Below are 21873 nucleotides of genomic sequence, written 5' to 3'. Positions count from 1 at the left end.
CAGGGAAGTAGCCCCAGATAGTGCTGATTTCCAGTGCATTTTACCTGCATACTTCCTTCTTATGTTCACTTTGGGAAGGGTAGAAAATAAAACGTATGTGAATTAATTTAAAAAAAATATTTGCTTGCTAATCTTTACTGGGCCACTTTTTAGCTTCAACTATTACTGCCGTAATATAGTTTTTTTTAAAAGATTTATTTATTTGAGAGAGAGAGTGCATGCGTGGGGGGAGGGGCAGAGAGGGGGAGACAAGCAGACCCCCTGCTGAGCGGGGAGCCCCACTGCGGAACTCCATCCCAGGACCGAAACCAAGTCTGATGCTTCACCCACTCAGCCACCCAGGCACCCCATACTGCTGTAATATTTATCAACCCTGAGTTCTATGCGGATCGGAACTTTCTTTAGGACACACCCAGGGAAGGCCTTTGAAGTTCCTACCCATCCCCCACTGTCGCCCACTGTTACCACGGCAGGGACGTGCAGGCCCTGCCAGCATCACTGACTGTGGTCAAGGGACCCAAGTCACACTCCTGACCTCCCCAAATCCTTTAAAAGACAGAGCCCAAGGGGAGAAGGTCTGCACTGGAATGCTGTCTCAGCACATCTTTGAGCTGGTAGGATGGGTCCCATGTAGGTGACGTTACAGGCCCTCTGGTCCGAGCCCTCCGAAGTACACTGGAGATAGCACCAAAGTACAAAGCCCACAGAACCCACGCCAGCGCGGTGGACTGACAAATCCCCCAGATGGGGGCAGGCTCGGCCTCACCTGACTCGGGGGCGGTGGGTTAGAAAGGGAGACGAGGGAGGGGAGACCAATGAGCTCAAGAGACACGGAAAAGGGGCGAAAAAGAACACGTGGACTCTCCTACTTGAATCTAAATGCAGGATTCTGATTTAGGAATGGTCTCAAAAAACACTATTGCAGTTGTTTGGGGTGGGGGTGGGGGGGAGGGGGGAGGGAGGCAGCCACTCCCTGCTTTCTAAACAATGAGCCCGTATGCGCTAAGGGGACTGGAGGCAGACAGGCATTACTCTTATCCTGGTTAAAAATCCTAAATCATGAAAAACCACCAGAACCGAGTCTAAGGCACACTGCAGGAACAGAGAAGTGTCAACGTTTAAGCTGGGGCCGACGGACAGGGAAGACTGCTGTGCAGTCCTGTGACCGTGGCCAAGCGCCCCCCCTCCCCCGCACCCGAGGGGGCCACGCTGTGCGGGAGGGATGTGGGCACACGCAGAGTTCTGAGTGCACTAAGTGCACACGCCAGAATTCTCCTGAGGTTTGTCAGCTGCTGCACCAATTAACGTGGGAACCTTAAAAGTCAAATCTTGACTTCTAAAATGCAGGTTTCTGTGAAATGAAATGGTCTGTTAATACCAATTAAGCAAAACGCAAAAGCCTAACAAAAATAGACATTTATTAACAAGTTATAAAATCCCAAATCCCCCCCTTTGAAACAATTAAAAAAAAAATACAGGCTTTCTTTCCAAAGCAGAGACCAAATCAATTTTATACTGTAAGAATTTACATAGTAAAATAATTAACACCGGCAGGAGCTCATTCACTCAAAAAGTTATACAAAGCTTTGTAAGACTTCTCATGGAAAGAAAAGTTGAAACATCTCTCTTCACACTCTTTTTATCTGACGTATTACGTTCTTGGACATTTTAGCTTTAATATGCACATAATCCCTTAAGTGCTCAGAAGTGTTACCTCGACTTGAGGTATATTCTCTAAGAGCAACGAAGCTGGGAGGCGGGGCTTACCTACCTGACCACTGAGCCTGCTTGCGGCCCGGAAGGCCCCACGCCCACTGCAGCTCTGATTACACTGTGTGCACACAGTCCCTTGAGCTTAGTACCTACTGGTGAATTAAATAGGTCAACTTCGCTCGTCAGGAAACGGAGTTGACACAGACAGAACTCGTCATCATACAAGGCTTGCATGGAAACCCTTGACTCAGCCAAACTTCTAGAACCTGGGGCCAGAAGGCGTCAGATGGCAAGGTGTCAGATAGCAGGGCGTCAGGCGTTGGGGACTGAGGCGGCGATGTTCTTACAGAGGATGACGATGGCCTCCTCGTCACCACTTGGCGTGTCCTCTGCGGCGTCACAGATCATTCGGACATGGGTTAGGAGGGTGTCCGGCCGCTGAGCCCCCAGCCAGACGTCCTTAATGTACAGAGACACCAGGAATGCTGCGGTGGCTGAGGAAGAGGTGAACGACAAGGCCGTTAGGACACAAAGCTACTTCGCTGGAAAGCCAGTCACCCCCACCCCCCACGCATGGGGACACAGAGGCTTTGCTCAGTGCCCAGTGAACTGTGGCAAAAGGAGGTGAGCATGTGTTCAAGACAAATTAATTTTGCCTTTGCTTAACTTTGGGGTTAATCTTCTTTATTCTAAAATTTCTCTTTTTATTCGATCAATGTGTGTGGAATGGAAAGTTACTACAAGCCAAGTTTCTTCTTGGTTCTGACCACCCGTGCCGAGGGCCAGAACTGAGGTCTGAGAAGGGGTTCCAGGTTCACTTCACATCATTTCCCCAATGGCATGGGTGAGGTGACAGGGTTTCCCAGGCCCAGACTCAACTCCCTGACAGCATCCAGATGAGAGAAGAGGTCACCCACCCAGGGGAGTTCACCTGCTCCGGCTGCTGGCCTATCCCCCTTCCTGCTCCCCTTCCATCGCTGGTGAAAGGAATAGCCCTCTCAGAAGGAGGAGGCCACACGCACATGGTCACAGCCTCCCTCTGCTCTCTTACAGCCTTTTAACGCCTTTGCTGCTCGTCCGTTCATTCTTTCCTGCATTTAGGCCTTCGCGAAGCACCTGCTCGATGCCAAGCACGTAAACGGTGTGCACGTGTGCGTGCCTGTGCGTGTATATGCAAGAGCACACATACACGCGTCTGCGGCCACGCGCACACCCGGACGCGCTGAGACAGAACCCTCCACGTGAGTCGTGGCGGAAACGTAGGAAAGCCGCCGCCCTGCACTGGTTCCGAGCGGGCACCTTTCTCCGCAGTACACACTGTGGTCACTGGGCAAAGGCCACGCTTGGGGCCCGATGGCAAGCTATGACCCCCAGCGCTTCGGCTGGCCCATGCGAACACTGCGGCCAAAGCACCCGACGGCCTCTGAGAACCAGCCTCACCTCGCGTGGCTTCGTCGTCCTCCTGCAGAGCCGAGAGGCAGAGGCTCTGGACCGCCAGGTGGCAGGGGCTCGGCGCCGGGCCCTGGGCCGCCACCAGCTGCAGCAGGACGGCGCCGAACAGGCAGGCGACACTGTGCGCAGGCCCCGCCAGGTCCTGGGCGCCGCAGAACCGGCTGTACAGCCGGAAGAGACTACCCCTCACGGCGCTGTCCCGGAGCAGCTCAGTCACCACCACTGGCTGTGGCAAAATGTGGCGCTGCAGCCAGCCAAGAAGTCCCGCGGCCTCTGCCCTGCTCGGCGGGTGCCCCGCCACCGACCGCAGCACCCAGCTGACCGCCAGGGACACGGTGGCGCACGCGAGGCCCGGCGCACGGCTCTCAGGGCTGGCCCCGGTCGCGGGCTCCTGAGCCTGTTCGGGGCCGGGGAGCGCTGGCCCCCAGTGGGTCAGTATGGACCTCAGGAAGCCCCTGCATGTCTCCAAGGTGGCCGCGGGCTGCTCGGGCTCAGCCGTCTCCTCTGCCTCCCCAGGCCTCCTCCTCCGGGCCCGCGGGCCTCTGGCTCGGGCTGGCACGACAGGCTTGTTCTTGTCCTTGAGCATCTCTGTTACACACACACACAGAGGAAGGCAGTGAGATGGAGGCCCCTCTTCCCCACACAGATCCGGGGAGCCGGGCACTGGAGGGGGTTGGAGGGCGAGGTCCCGAGTGCCGGCCCCCTGCTCGGCTCCCACGGGACACGCTCCTATGCCTGGAGCCCAGCGAGAGTGCCACACCGGACGGTGACAGCCGTGGCGGCTCTCGGGATGAACCCCTCCCAGCCTCACCACAGCGGAGCCACCCGCCGCCCCTCCCAGCGAGCAGTTGACAGTGGCGCAGGGGGACTCAAAGCCAGGTCTCCCCGAGGGGGCATGACGTGCCAGGTTTCTAAGCCTCGTGCTCAGAGAGGGCAAGTGCTGGCTGCTCTGTGGGGGAAGCGAGCACAGTTTGGGGAACACCAGACAGTCGGCTCCTGACACCCACTCTGTAGCTCCTTGACTTGGTATCTCTCAATGGCCGCTCTCAGGTCCTCCTGGAGCTTAGCGTCTCTCTCAAGGAGGCTCCATTTGTGCAGGAGGATGAGGACATCGTTGGTGGACAGCACCGTCTCGTTCACGGTGAAGCGGTTCATGTCCTCGAAGGCCTGCATGACGGAGGCCCGGTACTTGAGCACGGAGTCGAGCGCTTCAAAGAAGCCGGTCAGCTGGGCAGAGGCCAAGGTCGGCCTGTTGGGAGCCAACGACACAGACTGAGCAAAAGCTGCCTCCTCATCCCGCAGCCCACGACCGGGGCGGCTGGGCAATGTCACAGACCCAGAGGGGCCGGTGGTCCACCCACGACTCGGGGGTCCCCTCAAAGCAGACACAGAAGCACGGAGCCCAGCACAAAGAAGAGAAAAAGCAAGCCGCTCCAGGGGAGGCACAGTGGGACCGGAGTCTCCCCTCCACGCTGGAGGCACAGGAATCTCTTGGAAACCATGGCTAACCGGGAGAGCGAGGTGGAGAGAGCGTGAGGGTCTGGGCGCCAGCCACCTAACCAAACGCCATAGGACGGCCGACTCCTCTGTGCCTCACGGCCTCTCAGACTCAGGCCCATCCACGGCCAAACCTGACCATGGGTACCCGCAGGAAATCTACTCTGCACTCGAGGGAATTTAAAATTCATTACTATCTGCTCCACACCATTTTAAAATTATTTCAAACAGTAATCAGTTCTCAAACACCAGTATGTCTTTCTACAACCCTGGAATAAGAAACTGGTCTGTCGGCACTGATTTCACAATTTAATTCAGAACAACGAAAGACCAAATGCTTTATCAAGAAAGTTTTCACTCTGAGATTATAAACAATTTGCAATCAATTCTTCTGGTTCCAATTAGCATTACCTCTGTTCCCAAGTCAGAACTCTAGGACAATGGAATCTGAGGAGGATTCAGCTCTCTGAGGAACTGAGGAGCATTATTCTAAGGAGCCAGATGAAAATACTGAAATTTTCAAGAAGATCCTCAGATAAGTGAGTATGTGCAGGCTAGTGAAGGCAGAGGCAGGTTTGGGAACACTTGACTTTCTTAGGTTTAAAGGTCATGGAAAAGATATTCTTTCTACAAAAACATCACTTTAAGTGCTTGAATCAAACTAGCAAGTTGTTTGTCTGCTAAAAAGGATCTGCTATGACATATTTTAGGTTTCTAGAGTGCCAAGTTCTCAGGGTCTTGAAAGGAGCCTCCTAAAGTTGAAGCAGAAAAGAGGAAGCAGCTAAAACAGGTTTTCTGACATCACCCACAACCGACAGCAGCCCTTGGGCCCAGAGCCCACCAGTGGAGGCATGACCGAGGGGACCACTGAGAGGTGATGTCCACAGGTGACCCACGCCAGGGGCCATGCCTGGCAGGGCAGGGGCTTACCTCAGGTGCCTCGTGAGCGCAACAAGAACATACAGGAACTCACTGACCAAGTGCAGGGCGAGCAGCTTCGGAGGCTCCTGGGACCCTGGCTGGCAGGAAGGCTGGCCCTCCGACGCCACTCCTTTGTCCCCCAGGTTGGTCACCCACAGTGTGTGTAGCAAGGAGATGATGTTGGACAGCAGCTGGGTCTCCAGAAACCTGCAACCAAGTCCAGAACGCTCACTGCCAAATCCTCTCCTTTCGGTGACCTCGGCTGGAGCAGGGATGGGTGGCAGGCTGGCCTGTCTCCCAGCAATTCCATCTGCTCACCCCCACCACAGCCCCCAAAGGCACAGCACCCAAGTCAAAACAGGGAGCCTGCCACACAAACGAGGCTTCAGCATAGGGCGGGGCCCCAATTCTCCTTTCTAGCTGGACGACCCCCTGAAGTCCCAACTAGAGAGTATGGATTCTACTGCCCATTTCCCGCCAACACTAAAGCCAGCAGTAGATGCCATGGTCTCTGCCACACTCTCTTCCCACCCAGCACACCTCTCACACACGAGGTGCTTACTTGCTCTCAAGGATGTGCAAAATCCACGTTAAAAGACTATAGTCCCGGAGGATCTCATAGGCAGACTGGGCATCCCGGGCAGCGTTCTGTAGAATTTCCAGAATCCAATTCTGAAAACCCAAAACTAAGAGTTACTTCTCAGTACGAAAACCAAGTTTACCGGACCAAAGGAACAAGTTAAACAGTACGACGGTATGTTATGTTTCCAGGCGGTGGCTGCAGACAAAGCTTGCTTGGCTAAGTCCATGAGCGTGGTGGCCGCGGCGGCCAGACACACAGACTCCAGAGCCACTGCCCGGCCCTGCGGGTGCCCACGCCTGCAAGCCCATCCTAAGGAACCAACCCATGGGCACAGAGTCACAGCTCAGAAACCACATGGCCCAGATGTGAGGCTGGGAGAGAATGTGGACCGACTCTTCACTCAAGACAAACAGCTAGCGGCCCATTTTGTCCCTTCGGTTTTACCACCTGGAAAGACAGACATAAAAATGGGACTGCCCCTTGAACGGTGAATTGGGTGTTTTAAAATTTCTCACGTCAGAAAAAATAAAAAACTACCATATCCAAATTCAGTTCATTCCAACGTGTTTCTTACTTCCGACCCGCTCCTATTTACCCACGTTTTATATACTATCAGACACAAAAGCTGACGGGGCTAGAAATTATTCCAAATACCGAAGGCTTTACCTAGTTACTCCTTCCAACTACCCTCGGCACTTAGAACACTCACACACGGGCTCTTGGTCGAGGGGATTCCCTCGTTGGCTCTGAGACTGTCGGTTTTGACTCCCGACTCTTGTTTTCTAGCTGAGTTTGGAGATCTACAGCATCTGTGCATTTAGTGACATTCCAGTGGCTCATACGGTCTCCGTGAAAGCCCCTAAAGTCATTCACAGGGGTCATCTGTTGCTACACTTTTTAGCCCGCTCCAAAAGCCCGCGATTACTGGTTAGCTCCTCCCTCTGCCCAGGCCTTACTATCGAAGGGGCCACAGCAAAGAGCATGTCACCCGAAGACGGACGGCAGTGAGGGACAGCCCACAGCCTGCACACATGCACGCTACACGAAAGGCACTCGCGGGATCTCATTTTCCCTCGTGGAAAGTCAGCTTAATGTCAAATTAGTAGGTCGGTCATGTCCAGGCTGGGATTAGAATTCCCACGGATTTGACTTGCAAATCAAACCTTCAGAGAAAGTGGGGGGAGCCCTGGGTGGCTCAGCATCTGATTCTTGGTTTCGGCTCACAATATGATCTCGAGGTCGTGAGATCGAGTCCTGCATTGGGCTCCGTGCTGACTGTGGAGGCTGCTTGAGATTCTCTCTCCCTCTCTCTCCCCCAAATAAACAAACAGAAAACCCCCCCAAAAACTGTGAGAAGCAGCCCAGACCTTCTGTTCTCAGACAGCCTGGGGGGGCCGCCTACCTGGGCCTCGCCGTCACACAGTGGGCTGCTGAAGAAGGACAGGATGATGTGGAAGACGCCTCGCCGGGCACAGAGCTCGTAGCAGTGCTTGTCCCGCATCCCCTGCCGCAGGATCCCGAACACCCACTCCCGTTCTGTCTTTTGCTATAACCCAGGCAGACAGGAGGCGACTGTTAGATTAGCTAAAGCCCCTTTACCTGGCGCCTCTTCAAACCCCACTCTCTCTAGGTGCAGCCACAGCGGCACAGACATTTCTCTACTGCTGACCATGTCATTAAAAATCCTCAGGATGTGACTCGGGGTCCTCAGGTCAAGTTTAAGCACCGCCCTGTGCCAACTCACACAGGTGTGCGACAAAAGCACATTTAGTGCGGAACGCGGCCACTCACCAAGAACACAGAATGAGCCAGGCCTCTGAGGGAGGGTGCTAAGGCGTGAGGATGCCAAGCATTTCTACAAGCGAGCCTACGCGGCCTTCCGCTTTCCCGGCCTTCCTGCTCCAACACTGTTCGTGCAACTGGGCTGCCGTGCCGCCCACAATATCCAGGGGGAAAATGCCAGAACGCCAGCAGGGGCTAATAATCCAACGGAGGAGTCTCTGGGGGCCCTCGGGGACTCTAGAAGCATTACCTCAGAGTCTGAGCTGTAGAAGAACTGGTAGAAGCCCGGAACTTTGTTCATATTCAAGTACTCGTGTGACAGCAGGAACTTGTTGATCTTCAAGTACATGTGCTCCTCTGGGAACAAAGGCAGACAGTCGCTCAGAGCAGCACCGGCGGGACCCCCGTGCTCCGCTGGAGTTGGGGAGCAGGATCTGGGGGTCAGACAGAAGTCCCTGCCCCCGTGGCGCTTTTGTATGCTTATCCAGAGTCTCAGTTCTCGAGAATCAGACGGCAGTAAGACACCCTGGTTCTACGCTGCATACAGGCGGTCTCTCCCGGTTTGGAAGCCACGTGGATGTCGCCCCTCCCCCGCCAGCAGCTAGCACGTAGCTCCACTCCGCTGGTATGCAGAGGGGGACTGCGTCACACGGAGAGCATGGGGCTGTCGCCCACCCCCACTGGCCTCCCGCTGAAGGCCACTGTCACAGCACGGCGCCGTACACATCCCCGGGTCCCTCTGGAATGCAACGAGGCCGCGGTGGACAGACACCTCCTCCCCCTGCTGCTTCCCTCCTTCGGATCACCGCCTCCAACCTGTCCCAACTGCCTGGATCCTCGGAGGCCACCCCACGACCACTGCTGCCTGTGCCCCTGACCCTGACGTTGGTCTGAAGTGGCACAGCCTGGACCAGTCACCATGGCCTCCGCTAGGACAGTTTCTCAAAAGTGTCTTTTTCTTTAGAGTCTACAAATGACTGATTACCGTCTTTCCTCCCGTAATTTCTTTTTTTTTTCAAAGATTTTATTTATTTATTTGAGAGACAGAGAGAATGAGAGACAGAGAGCACGAGAGGGAAGAGGGTCAGAGAGAGAAGCAGACTCCCCGCCGAGCAGGGAGCCCGATGCGGGACTCGATCCAGGGACTCCAGGATCATGACCTGAGCCGAAGGCAGTCGCTTAACCAACTGAGCCACCTAGGCGCCCCCCTCCCGTAATTTCTAAGGAGAAGAAAAACCACACAATAAAAACTGTACAGGAGAAGATAGAAACTAGACCTGAATTCTAACAGCAACTTGACTAGAGAGGAATTGTGGGGCCTTGGACAAGCTACCTAACCTGGGGGGCCTCAGGTAGGGGGCTGCTTCCTCATCTGAACATGACCACGTGACACAGAACCCCGTGGCCCCTAATGCAACCAACACCTGTCTTCAGGCTACCTCAGCAGTGGTACCCCACGGGGAGTCACACAAGGAGCCGTGTTCTCGGGCCCCAGCCGGCACCCATGCAGCGATATCCGGGCCAAACACCTTCTGGCTAAGGACCCACGAGCCGCAGACTCTCACTTCCGAGTATGGACCAGCGGCTGCCGACGGACAGACTTCCTGGGTCAGGTGCCCTCCACGTGTGGGATCCACGTACCCCCTCACAGCAGCCCTGTACCGCGGCTTCACACGCCTATAGCGAATGCGAGTACATATTCCACGCCCCATCACACACATTGCTCTGCACTGGGCTGGCTCATTGGGTTTCTTTCTGATCTCACCCACAGGGGCCCATAAAGAGCTTCCGCACAGCCATGCTTTATTCACCGTCTGCTCCCGTGGGCATGCACACGGCTCACTGTTACAAGCACTGGATGAGCCAGACACGTCCCTTCTCACACGTGTGGCGGATCATGCATGCTTGCAGGATTAACGCCGACTAGTGGACATGCAGTGGTACCTGGTTTCAAAATCTGCAAGGCTGCTTTGGCAATGAAGAGAGTCAAGGTAAAGGTGAGTCTCATGTTCTGAGTTCGGATCCCATTCCGGACTACATCCAACAGGTAAAGTAGCTTAAAACCAGGAAAACAGAAGAAGGGGGAAAAAAAAAGACAAGAATTTTCAGAACCGTGACCAGCCTTGTCTCGCGCAGCTTAAGCCACAGCTTTGCTGGGTGGCCTACTCTTCACATCCCAGGGGACACCAGAGATGACGCTCAGAATGGCAATGTCCCTGCTCTCTGCCATCTCAGGAGTGCTTCTGCTTTTCCTTGAGGAGCTGGGCACGTGCGCAAGGGCAGAGGGACCCTGGCTCCATGGCCTGACAAGCTGGGCTGTTCTTGCTCCCTGCCACCTTGGCGCACAGGCTTCTGGGGCTCAGTGTGTTCTGGGTAACAGCTGCCTTAACCACTGAGTTCAGACCAAAGAAACTGAACTGCTTTGCCCCCCTGTACGCAAGAAGTGTTTGGAAGGCGAGAGCTTTCTCCATCTCCCCGAGGGTTGAGAACCAGAGGCAATCTCTAGCATCACTCCCTAAAAGGGAACGGGCCTAGTTTCTTTATCAGAAGTCTCCTGTCAACATGCTTCTGTGTTTCCCAGAAATACTGCTACTAGACCCAGTGGAAAGCCAGCTCCTGGAGGTCCGCCAGGACCCTCAGCTCCACTCACCTGAGACTGCTCTCGGAACCGTGCCCCCTCCAGCTGCGAATAGTAGGCCGCCAGCACGTAGTAGGCTGCAGCTCGCATTTGGGGGTCATAGCTGCTGAGGGCCGTGACAGTTAGGCCCAGAGAATTGGAATCCAAAAATTTTCGACAATCCACCACAAATTCTATGGAAGTAAAACCCGGCATTAAATACACACACACACACACACACACACACACACGGAATGATCATGATGCCTGTGTAACATGGAGAATTAAATTTCCTTTTGCAATTTGCCAACATCAGCTATCAACACATACACACGGAATGATCACGATGCTTGTGTAACACGGGGATTAAATTTTCTTTTGCCAACATCAGTTAGGAGTGAGAGATACAAGAAATCCAAGTCTCTCCAGCTCCATTTAACTTCTGGTGAAGTTGGATAAAAGCCTATCTTCCCTTGCATGGCAGTAATCCATACTTGTAGCTTCTAAAATGCTCGTCGATCCCAATTAGGATTATTTCATTACTTCTCAGAAGTATTCAATGAGCCAGAGAACAATGGAGGTGCCATTCAGACCTGAGACACGATATCTCAGCATGCGGGAGGCCTGGGGAACACGACTGGGGAGTTGGCAGAGAAAACCTGCTCCCCGTTTCTACCCTGTTTGGCCCACAGCATCCGAATTCCTAGCCACAAACACCACTAAGGAAACTATGAAAGGCAGGGAAGCTGGAAAATTCAGCCCGTGCAAACCTGTTTGACCTGGCCCGCCAATTTTTTTTATTTTTAAAGATTTTATTAATTATTTGACGGAGAGACAGAGAGAGAGCACAAGCAGGGGGAGCAGCAGGGAGAGGGAGAGGGAGAAGCAGGCTCCCCGCTGAGCAGAGAGACTGACATGGGGCTCCATCCCAGGACCCTGAGATCATGACCTGAGCAGATGCTCAACCGACTGAGCCACCCAGGCGCCCCTGGCCCATCAATTTTATGGAGGATTAACTTATATCCATTCTTCAAACAAACAATCTCACAGAAGAGCGGCTCACCAAGCTTGAGCAAAAGCTAGAGTCTAAAGAGCTTGCTAGCTGATACCCATCTGTCACCCGCGAGGCCTTGTAAAAACTCACAACCACTTCAGGAAATGATGTGACCAAGAGAAGGTCAGATATATAAGGGGACCCACCTGACCACAACTTAAAAAGCCTGATCACCAATAAAAAAATTCAGGATACTTTAAATCCTCTTAAATAAAGACCTAGGCATTTTTACAACATAAATACTGTCACAAATTATAAGATAAAAACTGAAGAAAAGTCTTAGAAGAGGGACAGGTCACTGTGTTTAAAATGGATTAAGCAGCAGGTCTGGTCATGGTAATCACCCATGCAGACATTCTTTAGACTGAGTGACTGGTGAGCTGGTTAAATTAGGAACCAAACACAAACCAGTGGAAGGGACTACCCCAAGTGTGTCATCTTGGAATATACTATCGATAAAAGAAATACCACCAATATTGTTTTTAAAAAGTCAAACTCTTTTTCTTCTCTTGCTAAAGTTAGACTTTTAAAAGGATAATTTTGGCCGTTAAAAAAACCTGAGAATAATTTAAGAAGAAGAAAAACTGTAATAATCAGCTACTTCTCTGTCATCCGAACAGCTCCACAGGCACATAATAGTCTCCAAATGGGTGGCTCCCCAAGAGCATAGAAATTCCTTTAAACCATAAAGTTTCCTTCTCCCTCAGAAGAAGCGGAGCTCCCTAGACCTTCCACCAGCATCTCGCCTGAAGGGTGACCAATGGTAGTGCAGACGCATCCACACAGTTTCCTTCCTCTTTCTCAACGGTGACACCCTCTCAAAGAATAACCAGGATTTCCACTTCCGGCCAAGAGTGTGGCAGAAACCTGATTTACCTGTCCACCTGAAACAACTAAAAAACTAGAAATGGAACAAGGTTTTTCAAGACATTGGGCATGAGGCAACAAATGACAGCAATCTCCAAGAGACAAAACAAACAAGATGAACCTTCTGATCGTCCCAGCTCGGAAGCCTGGACATTTTCTAGGCCAGGGCACAGGGAGGGCAAGCCCAGGCAGAGACTGGAGAACTCAGGAGTTGTGTAGACAAAGCGCACAGCTGGGAGGCCAAGGTGGCCAGAGTTCACACGGGAGGGTCCCAGGGAAGACAGCTCCATTCTGAGAGCGCCAGGGTCTTCAGTGGAGTGCCACTCGGCAAGAGTGTATGAGGAAGCTACCCGAGGCTGAGGAACAGGGCCAACCCCAGGCTCGCACCTGCCTGGAAACAGTTCCTGTCCCCACCGGCCAGGGCAAAAATCCTCACAGTTCACAGGGAGAGCAGATTGCTCAGAAGGATTTAACGTCAGCTGTGGGGCAAAGTTCGTGCCAGACTAAAACGCTGCTTTGGTGCCACCTAACAGATTCAAAGCAAGACTGGAAGGATCAAACCATTTCTAAGGAGCTCAAATGTGTCCTAGAGCAATGCTCAAGAACATTCACAGGGATATAAAAATATCCAGCACCAAACAAGGTAAAATTCATCATGTCTGGTTTACAATAAAAAATTACCAGACATTCCAACAAGCAGGAATATAGCCCATTAGAAGAGAAGAATCCACCCTGTGAAAATGACTCAGATATGACAAAGGTAACAGAACTAGGATTCTGTTGTAACTACTACAACTGTATTCTACATGTTCAAGAAGCTAGAGGAAACACTGAGTATGTTAAATGGACACACAGAAGCTGTAAAAACTTAAACCAAGGTTCCAAAGATGAAATTAAAATGTCTGAGATGAAAAATGCACTGGAGGGTATTATTAGCAGATTAGACATTTTATTTTTTTTATTTTTATTTTTTTTAAAGATTTTATTTATTTATTTGACAGAGAGAGACACAGCGAGAGAGGGAACAGAAGCAGGGGGAGTGGGAGAGGGAGAAGCAGGCTTCCCGCGGAGCAGGGAGCCCGATGCGGGGCTCGATCCCAGGACCCTGGGATCATGACCCGAGCCGAAGGCAGACGCTTAACGACTGAGCCACCCAGGCGCCCCCAGATTAGACATTTTAGACAAAGAGATTAGTGAATTCTAAGCCAGCAACAGAAATGATCCAAATTGAAACACACAGAGAAAAAAAAATTAAAACCTGGAAGAGAACATTAGTGAGCTGTGGGACAATTTTCGACCAGGCTAATGTATGTGTAATTAGAGTCCCTAAAAAGTTTGAAGAAATAATGGCCAAAACTTCTCCAAATTTGACAAGAACTATAAACGTACAGAGCCAAGAATGAATGTCCCAATGAACGTCTCAATGAACGTCCCAAAGACAAGGAACATAAAGTAAATTACAATAAAGCACATTCTAATTAAACTGCTTGAAACCAATGATTAAAAAAAAAATCTTCAAAGCAATCACACAACATACAGAGAAACAAAAGTAAGAATGACAGTAGATTTATTTCTTTTTCTTCTTCTTTTTAATTTAGAGTAGGCTCCATGCTGCAGATGGAGCCCAACACAGGGCTTGAACCCATGACCCTCAGATCAAGAGCTGAGCTGAGATCCAACTGTTGGATGCTCAACCGAGCCATCCTGGCGCCCTGGTGGTAGATTTCTTGTTAGAAACAATGCAATCCAAAATCAGCTGGCAACATCTCCCAAGTACAGTAAGAAAAAACAAAAACAAAAACCTGTCAGCCTAGAATTTTATACCCCATGAAAATCTCTCAAAAGTTAAGCCTTTTTTTCTATAAAAAAGTTAAAAGAACTAATCAGCAGACGTGAACTACAAGAATTCTTAAAGGAAGTATTTGAGGCAGAAGGAAAATGACAGAAGATGGAAATATGGGTCTACACAGAGGAATTAAGAGAACCAGAAATGGTAACTATAAGATATTTAAATCTCCTTAAAAGGTAACTGACAATTTGAAGCAAAAACAACATATTGTGGGTTTTACAGTATACAGCAGTAAAATCTCTGGTAAGAACAGCACAGAAAACCAGGAGGGGCAGAAATGGATCAATACCGTTGTAAGGTGCTTCTACTATCCATGAAGTGGTATAACCTCACTTGAAGAGGAACTGCAATAAATTGAAGATGAGTACTATAAACCCTAAAGCAACACACACATGCACTGTAGCTAAAAACCAACAAAAAAATAAAACAGAATCAGATCAATAATCACATTAAATATAAATGGTGTACACATTCCAATGAGAAGGGAGAGACGGTCAGACTGGATTTAAAAAAGGCAAAACCCAAGTACATCTGTCAACACAAAACCATTTTTAATATCCAGATGCAAATTAAAGGGATGAAAAAAGAATAATCTTGGGCTCCAACAGGGTACAGACTAAATTTCCTCATTTCTAACAAGTGACTAGTTTTGATGAAAAGGGGGGGAAAACCCCAAAAGCTTTAAAAAACCATCCAACTGTGGGATAACACTGTTTTGGAAAAGATGAGATGTGTTAAGATACACCTACATACCTACACACTGAACACATGTAAATGGAATATATTTTGGAAAGAGAACAGTCTAAACATTTAATATTACACTCACTTTAAAAACAGCTAGTACTCAGCTGGCTAGGGTATTTTTAATAATCACTGACATTCTCTAAGACAAATGGATTTTCCACGTGTCCCTGAGGAAAAGTCAATTTCATGTCTGTGGTCATCTGCTATTCTCTGAAGTCTTTGCTTTGTCACCCTTCAGGGAAAGAGCTGCCCTGGGGTGCGGAAAGTGTAAGAGGCTATCAAAACATAGTTATAAACACCACTCTGTTCCAGGAACCTCTTAAATACCAATTTGGCCTTCTGATAACGCATCTTCGGATTGAAATGGCTGAACCAGCACAGTGATCAAGGATTAAAATAAAAAGCACCCCATGTCTTATGGGCTTCAGCGGTAGTACAACTGTGCCCCAGAGGCCTAGGAGCTCCTCTTCATGCCTCCTCCTCTACCCCTTCCTTGGGGGCAGCCTGGCAGGGGACTGAGGAGTCCATGGGGCCTGTGTCTCCGTGGTCTGGGGATGAGGCTCACAGAACTGCATGCTGGTCTCTCTGGTCTGTGACGTTTGTGAGTGATGAGCTGAAGAGAGCCGCCCAGTTCTGCGGAGGACAAGAATTCGCTGTGGAAAAAGCATTTGTCACTGCCATTGCTAAGAGCCCTGGCTGACCCTGTTTCTCAGCCAAGGACTCAGAGTAGGGAAGCAGTGAGGTTAAGAAAATAGGTTCCCATGTTCAGCAAAGGCTGAAACGGAGCAGTGAGACTAGAGTTTCTCTGGTCTGGCAGCCACACTTAAAAACTAATCATCTGCCCAATTTAGGATTGCAAGATGTTAGCAACACGGAGATCTGGGGGCCACTGCAGGGAGTAAGAACACTGTCGAGAACCTCTGCTCCACGCACAGGACGAAGGAATCTCACAAACACAATGTGGGGTATGTGGAGCGGAGACAAAAGGACACATACAGCATGGTACCATTCACATGCAGTTCAAATACAGGGCTTTGGCTCCTGCTGGGCAGGAAGGGGCACGGCCTAGGAAGGGGCCTGCAGAGCCGCCCATTATGTGCTGCTCCTTGGTCCAGCTGGTGCTTTCACCAAAACTCCCACCACACACATATGATGTGTGGTCATTTCTATTTACCACGCTTCAGTAAAAATTCACTTCAGACACTCTTCGTGCTTACTTTCCCACCAAGGGCAGAATCAAAAAGAAAAATACATGTTAAAAATAGTATGAAAAATGAATTCATGATTTAATTCAACAACAATAAACCTACCCTACACTGGCCATATGCTGTTCACAGATTTCTATTCTGTTCAACTTACCATTTTACTGCTAGAAATTTCCCTCTCCCTACAAGCTGCTTTGCTTCCTTTTATCAGACAACAAAATTTGTTTAAAACATGATGCTTCCACTTTTTGTTCTGGATGACAAGTATTCCCGAGCAAAATTTAATGACCTAGTTTTTCTTGTCTGCTTTTCTTTTAATTTCCGTATTTATATCTTTATCCACCTCTCTGCTTTTTAAAATTGTCTACTTTACCATGAATGATTTTACTGTAATTTGTATTTTAAGCTACCACAAATCCTTTTTAGGGCTAGACATGTTTTGCAAATTTTCCTACGTGTACCATGCCTATAAAACTTAAAATAGGCTGTATTTGGAGACTTCCCTATTAAAAGACCATTTACGAGTTACCTTTCTTCACAGAAGGCCTCCCAGACACTGTCCTCCCCATCCAAAGAGGGCAGCATTCAAGATCCTGAGAACAACACTGTGTCCTAATTTTAGTATTTTTTTATTAGTGTTTTCCAAGCCTTTGCCTTCTGTCTCTTAAAAGCTCTCTTAAGAGCCTGAGTAACGGACTAAATGATTTGTTATAATCCACTCAAGTTACCTCATATTTTCAGACTGTGGAAAATCTATTTTCGTGTTTGATGAGAAACAGACCTTGCCGGGGCTGAAGGCAGGAGAAAGGAGGAGAGCGTCCGGGCCGTACACGGTCCCTGTGTCTCTGTTAGGCTACTGGGAAGTCCCTGTCAGGGGTCAATGAAGATCTCTGCCTGCTGCTGCGGTGATCGGATGCTGGTATGAAATGCCCCTGCTCTCTGGCAAATGAAATCTAGCTCGGCCACAGAACACCCAAGGTCACGGAGGCCGGGGGGCCACAGCAACCTCAGGGGCCACCGGTGAGAAACCTCCGAGACCGGCCCCTGTCATCTTGTTAGGAGAGGCAGTGGTGGAGGGTCAGCAAGTCTGTTCGCACGCAGGAGCACTGGAGCATAAAAGGACAACTCTAAGTTGAAAAGGGGACAAGACAGCACGAATAAGGAGACATGGTCTCCCAGTGCACCTAAATCCATGCGGCCGTCAAGTCCAGTAGGAAGGAGCCCGGGGGTCCTGCAGGCAGCACGCCGGCCATGCCAAAGGGCAGAGCCGCAGAACATGCGCCTCCCCCCCCTCCCCCCCCCCCACCTGCCCCGGGTGCCCTCCGTGTAGGCCTGACCGGAGCCATGACAGGCCATGAAGGAGCAAGCCGGACCCAGGAGCACTTGTGAGGAACAGCTAACACGGGTCCCCGCCAGGAGGAAACGACAGCCAGTTTCACTGCACACCCTCTGGTACCACCTGAATTTTGAACTGTGAATATATCATCTAATGTTAAACACTTAAATTAGATGTATAATTCTAGGAAGATGGAGTCGATATATTTCTCTATGTCTACTAGTAAACACAACTAAAAAATCCTGGACAGGTCTAAGACGACTCTGAAAGGCGGAAAGGAAGCTGACCAGCCGAGGGGCCTCAGTGGAATTCCCTGCGTTTTCTTTCTGCTCCTGGTGTCCTAGACTCTGAGCTGAAGAAGCCAGCGGCCCAGAAAACCAAGAGGCACAGACAAAGCCTGAACAAAGCCTTGCTCTCTCTAGTCTCTAGATGAAAGACTAGAAAAGGAGCAGCTTAGTAAGACAAAATCTGGACAATAACTGCTCCGCTCCACCAAATACCTCAGAGAAAGCCACGCCCTGCTCCCACCCACCCCAGTGAAGGTGGGGTGTGGAGCCTGCTGTGGACCCCAAGTCCCCTGCTGCGGTGGCGTCTGTCAGGCAAGGCCAAGAGGTGGATGGGGGGCAGGAACCAGAGGCCCCTCCTGCTCCTCACTGAGATCAGAGGAGGCCTCCTCATTAGGGGAGGCCCCGTGAGGAGCAGTCATGGGCCACTCCTGCCTCTCCCAGCTAGGAGTATCAGTACAAGCGTGATCCACAAAAGGGAAAAGTGATCGACTGGACTTGCTCAAAATGAAAAACTTGGGCCCTGTGAAAGACTTTGTCACGAGGATGACAAGATAAGCCACGGACTGAGAGAAAATATTTGCAAACCGCATATCCAACAAAGGACGAGTATCTAGAATATATAAAGAACCCTCCAAACTCAACAGTGAAAAAAAAAAATCCCATTAGAAAATGGGCAAAAGACATGCCTGACATTTCAACGAAGAGGACACACAGATGGCAAATGAACCTCAAGACATTCGACAACATTAGCCATCAGGAAAACGCAAATGAAAACCACAATGAAATATCATGACACACCTACTGCTGACAAAATGCCACAAACCAACAGAACTGCTGCAACAGACTTGCGGTGGGAATCAGACATCAGTCCTCAACAGTGCGTACGTGTGCGTGCCTGTGTTTGGTCTCCTCCCTACGTTCACTCACAAACACTCCCACCCTCTGGCTATTAGACACTTAATTTCAAAATTACACTTAACCCAACAAAAAGTCAACCTCGGCAAGGCTCTCCCTCATTCTCAAGGATAAAATCTGGTGGCATTTGATCACTATCTAATGGGAATTCAGAAAGGGCTCTTGCCATTGAGAATTAGGAAAACATCAAGGATGAAGGGACACTCCCAGATTTTAAAATTGTAATTTTTTTTTAAATCACTGTATATTCAAAACATTCACTGTTATTCTTCCGAAAAATCACTGAAATGAAAAGGTGGGAAGGCGGATGAAGATCTTTAGGATAAGAAACAAGCCTTCTGTTATCATGGTGGTAATTCCCACAAGAAAGCTGACTGCGATCGGGCCCTGAGCCCCGCCCCACAGAAGGCTGCGGGTTACCTGGCCTGGTCAGTTCACTGAAGAGATGCAGGAGAAAGCAGGGGTCATAAAGGCCATCGAGATCCACTGTGCGCCGGTCTTTAAAGATCAGTTCCTGTGCGTCCTGAAATAGCCCGAAACAAACAGAAATGTGTGGTCTGGCCACATAAATGTGGTAACATGTGAGTGCTTAGCCACTGATCTATAGCGTTCCAATGATTTTGCATATTCAAAAGCATAAGAAAACAGCGCTTCTAACATGAAATGGAGATCTTTGGGATCTGCTTCAAACTAGTCTTTTTTGAGGAGGGGGGGTTATGAATGAAACGAGCACAGCCGGTGTTGATTAAGTGCTGCAGCTGAGTGACAGGTGTGGGGGGCCCTGTCTTGGTACCTCCGTATGTAGTTGGAATTATACTTAACAAGTTGTTAACAAACCGTAAGAAAAACAGCGCTTGTGTTTTGCAGTATGCTCAAGTTGAGGCTGCCAACAGAATCCCCTGAGGGGCGAGAAGAGCACGCTCTGCTGCCGGGAGTGCTCCCTAGTGGCTCCCCCGGGCCCCCGCACCTCGGGGGGCAGCAGCCTCCGGTTCTGCGGGAAGTGAAGGATGGTCTTCATCATGCGGTCCGGATCCAGCAGGCGGAGGATGTCCCCGACGCTCGGCTGCTGCCACAGCGACTTGCCCAGGCTCCGGCATGTCTTGTGATGCTCCACCGCCGCCGGGCCCCACAGGAACACTCTAGAGCCAGACGGGGGAGAGCAGACGGGTCACTGGGCCCCACCAGAACAGAGTGCATGACGGGGACGATGACCGTCACAGGCAGTGTGGCCGAGCAGCCAGCACTCGCCAGCCGCTGTCCGGAGCACGTGACAGGTGTTCTATCATTTGGTCCCCACCCTAACAAAGGGGGAGGAGGGGGCTGGTGGAGATGCTAGCGGTGACGAGGGTGGGTGACAGTGTGGGGGGATGATGACACCTGCTTGGAGCTTCCGACGTGCCACTTACTTTTAAGCCCTTCACATTTACTAATTCACTGTATCTGCGTACCAACCCCGTGACGTAGGTACTATTATTACCCCCATTTTGCAAATGGGGGACGAGGCACAGGGAGGGTTAAGAAAGTTGCTCAGCTGGTCACTTGCCCAGCAGGTTAGTGGCAAAACTGGAATGCAAAACTGGGAGGTCTGGCTCCACAGTCCAGTCGCTGGGCCACAGCAGGAGAATCCTGGCTGCTCGATGATGCTTCCTTCCGGTTCACAGGCGGCCATGAGCACAGCAGGTCTGCCCCAACGGCCTTCTGACTGTCCCTGCCTCGAGTCTACCATGTCAACGCCTCTGTTATGCATCACCAACACCCACTGCAGCTGCTCCAAGCCTCCCCTTCCTCCTACTTTTCTCCCCACTACCTCCCACCCACCTCCCCACTAGTGGAGGGTGCTCCCTGAGAGCCGGGCTCTGATGCGGACCCCTTCTCTGCCCCCAAACATCTATCAGCTCTCTGTCTCCTAGATGGAAATGATAATATTGCAGTCTGACACTTAAAATCCTTACCCAACCAGTCTGTCCGGCCTTCCCACCACCTTTTCCCTACACATATCTTGTGATGCACATAAGCTGACCTGCTCACCATTCTCAGAAATGGACTGACTTTCCCAGCTCCCAGCCATGGTGACACTGTTCCCGCCACGTGGTGTCCCAAGGCTCCTCCACTGACCCTCAGCTCCATCAAATCCCTCCAGTCTCAACCCGGTCACGAAGCATTCCCCGACTCCCCCTCGGGAGAGGGTACTCTCGTGTGCTCCCCTAACAGCTGGGTTACGCCACCAAAGGCCAATTAGAAAGAGTTCCATTTACAATAATCTGATTCCCTTAATAGACAGCAAGACTGTGTCTTATGCCTCTAGGTATTCTCAACAGTGCTGGGCCCAGCGCCTTGTCAAACAGCAAGTGCTCAATGAACATCTATTTAATTAAATACTTCTAGGATGAATTCTAAATACACACTCGTTTCTGCGCAGGTCAACAGGAGTCATTCAAGTTCAAAAATAAATTAGCTTCTTTAGGAGGCTGTTCCCTGGGGGGGGCAGGGGGACAGGCAAGCACCTGACATACTGGACACATCCGTCGAGTGGGCACCATTTACTGGTGTGAGATCTGTCCACTGAATGTCCACAGAGTTCCCATGTGGGCCCCAAACTCAGGCCTCCTCCTTCAGGGATGGATATGGGCCATCCTTAGAGCATGAGGCCGAGCCTTCCACAGGAGCTATTATGTGACCTAGGAGAGCTCCACCCATCCTCCCTTCTCGCGGAGAATCAAAAAGGTATGAGAGAAAATCTGGGGAGCCTGCTGTGCAGATCATATTCCCCCAGTCTTGGGACAGCACCTTCAAAGCCCGCTGCTCACACCTCCAGGCCCAACCTCACCTGAAGTTCACAAGGCTGAGGTCGTTCTGTTCATACGCCCGGAGGAGAAGTAAAATCTTCTGGTCTAGAAGTCAAATCAAGGTCCAATTAGAAAGCTGAACCCCTCACATGCTCCTTCCACCTTGTCACACCACCTGGTCTCAAGCTCCCTGGTCACACTGCCCGGTCCTCACATGATCCCTGGTCACACTGCCTGCCCGGTCCCCTCACACTCCCTGGTCACA

At 50.7% G+C, this 21873-nt stretch overlaps 1 protein-coding gene across 1 annotated transcript in view; it reads right to left on the bottom strand.

The window, feature by feature from the left end:
• Positions 1-1407: 1407 nt before the first annotated feature.
• Positions 1408-21873, bottom strand: part of URB1 (URB1 ribosome biogenesis homolog) — a 66193-nt gene continuing 45727 nt past the window's right edge. The window contains exons 28-39 of the mRNA XM_021678083.1: positions 21650-21713; positions 19790-19961; positions 19243-19345; positions 10599-10759; positions 9893-10004; positions 8199-8305; positions 7569-7712; positions 6146-6255; positions 5593-5790; positions 4173-4414; positions 3154-3753; positions 1408-2207 (exon numbers count right to left, since the gene is read on the bottom strand). Of these exons, the coding sequence (XP_021533758.1) occupies positions 2026-2207; positions 3154-3753; positions 4173-4414; positions 5593-5790; positions 6146-6255; positions 7569-7712; positions 8199-8305; positions 9893-10004; positions 10599-10759; positions 19243-19345; positions 19790-19961; positions 21650-21713 (2195 nt within the window). The 3' untranslated portion in view covers positions 1408-2025. The remainder of the gene's footprint in view (positions 2208-3153; positions 3754-4172; positions 4415-5592; positions 5791-6145; positions 6256-7568; positions 7713-8198; positions 8306-9892; positions 10005-10598; positions 10760-19242; positions 19346-19789; positions 19962-21649; positions 21714-21873) is intronic.

This window comes from Neomonachus schauinslandi, chromosome 1 (assembly GCF_002201575.2).
Source record: "Neomonachus schauinslandi chromosome 1, ASM220157v2, whole genome shotgun sequence".
Taxonomy (NCBI): Eukaryota; Metazoa; Chordata; class Mammalia; order Carnivora; family Phocidae; genus Neomonachus; species Neomonachus schauinslandi.
Note: the sequence above shows the minus strand (reverse complement) of the source record. Positions and strands in the feature narration are given on the sequence as shown.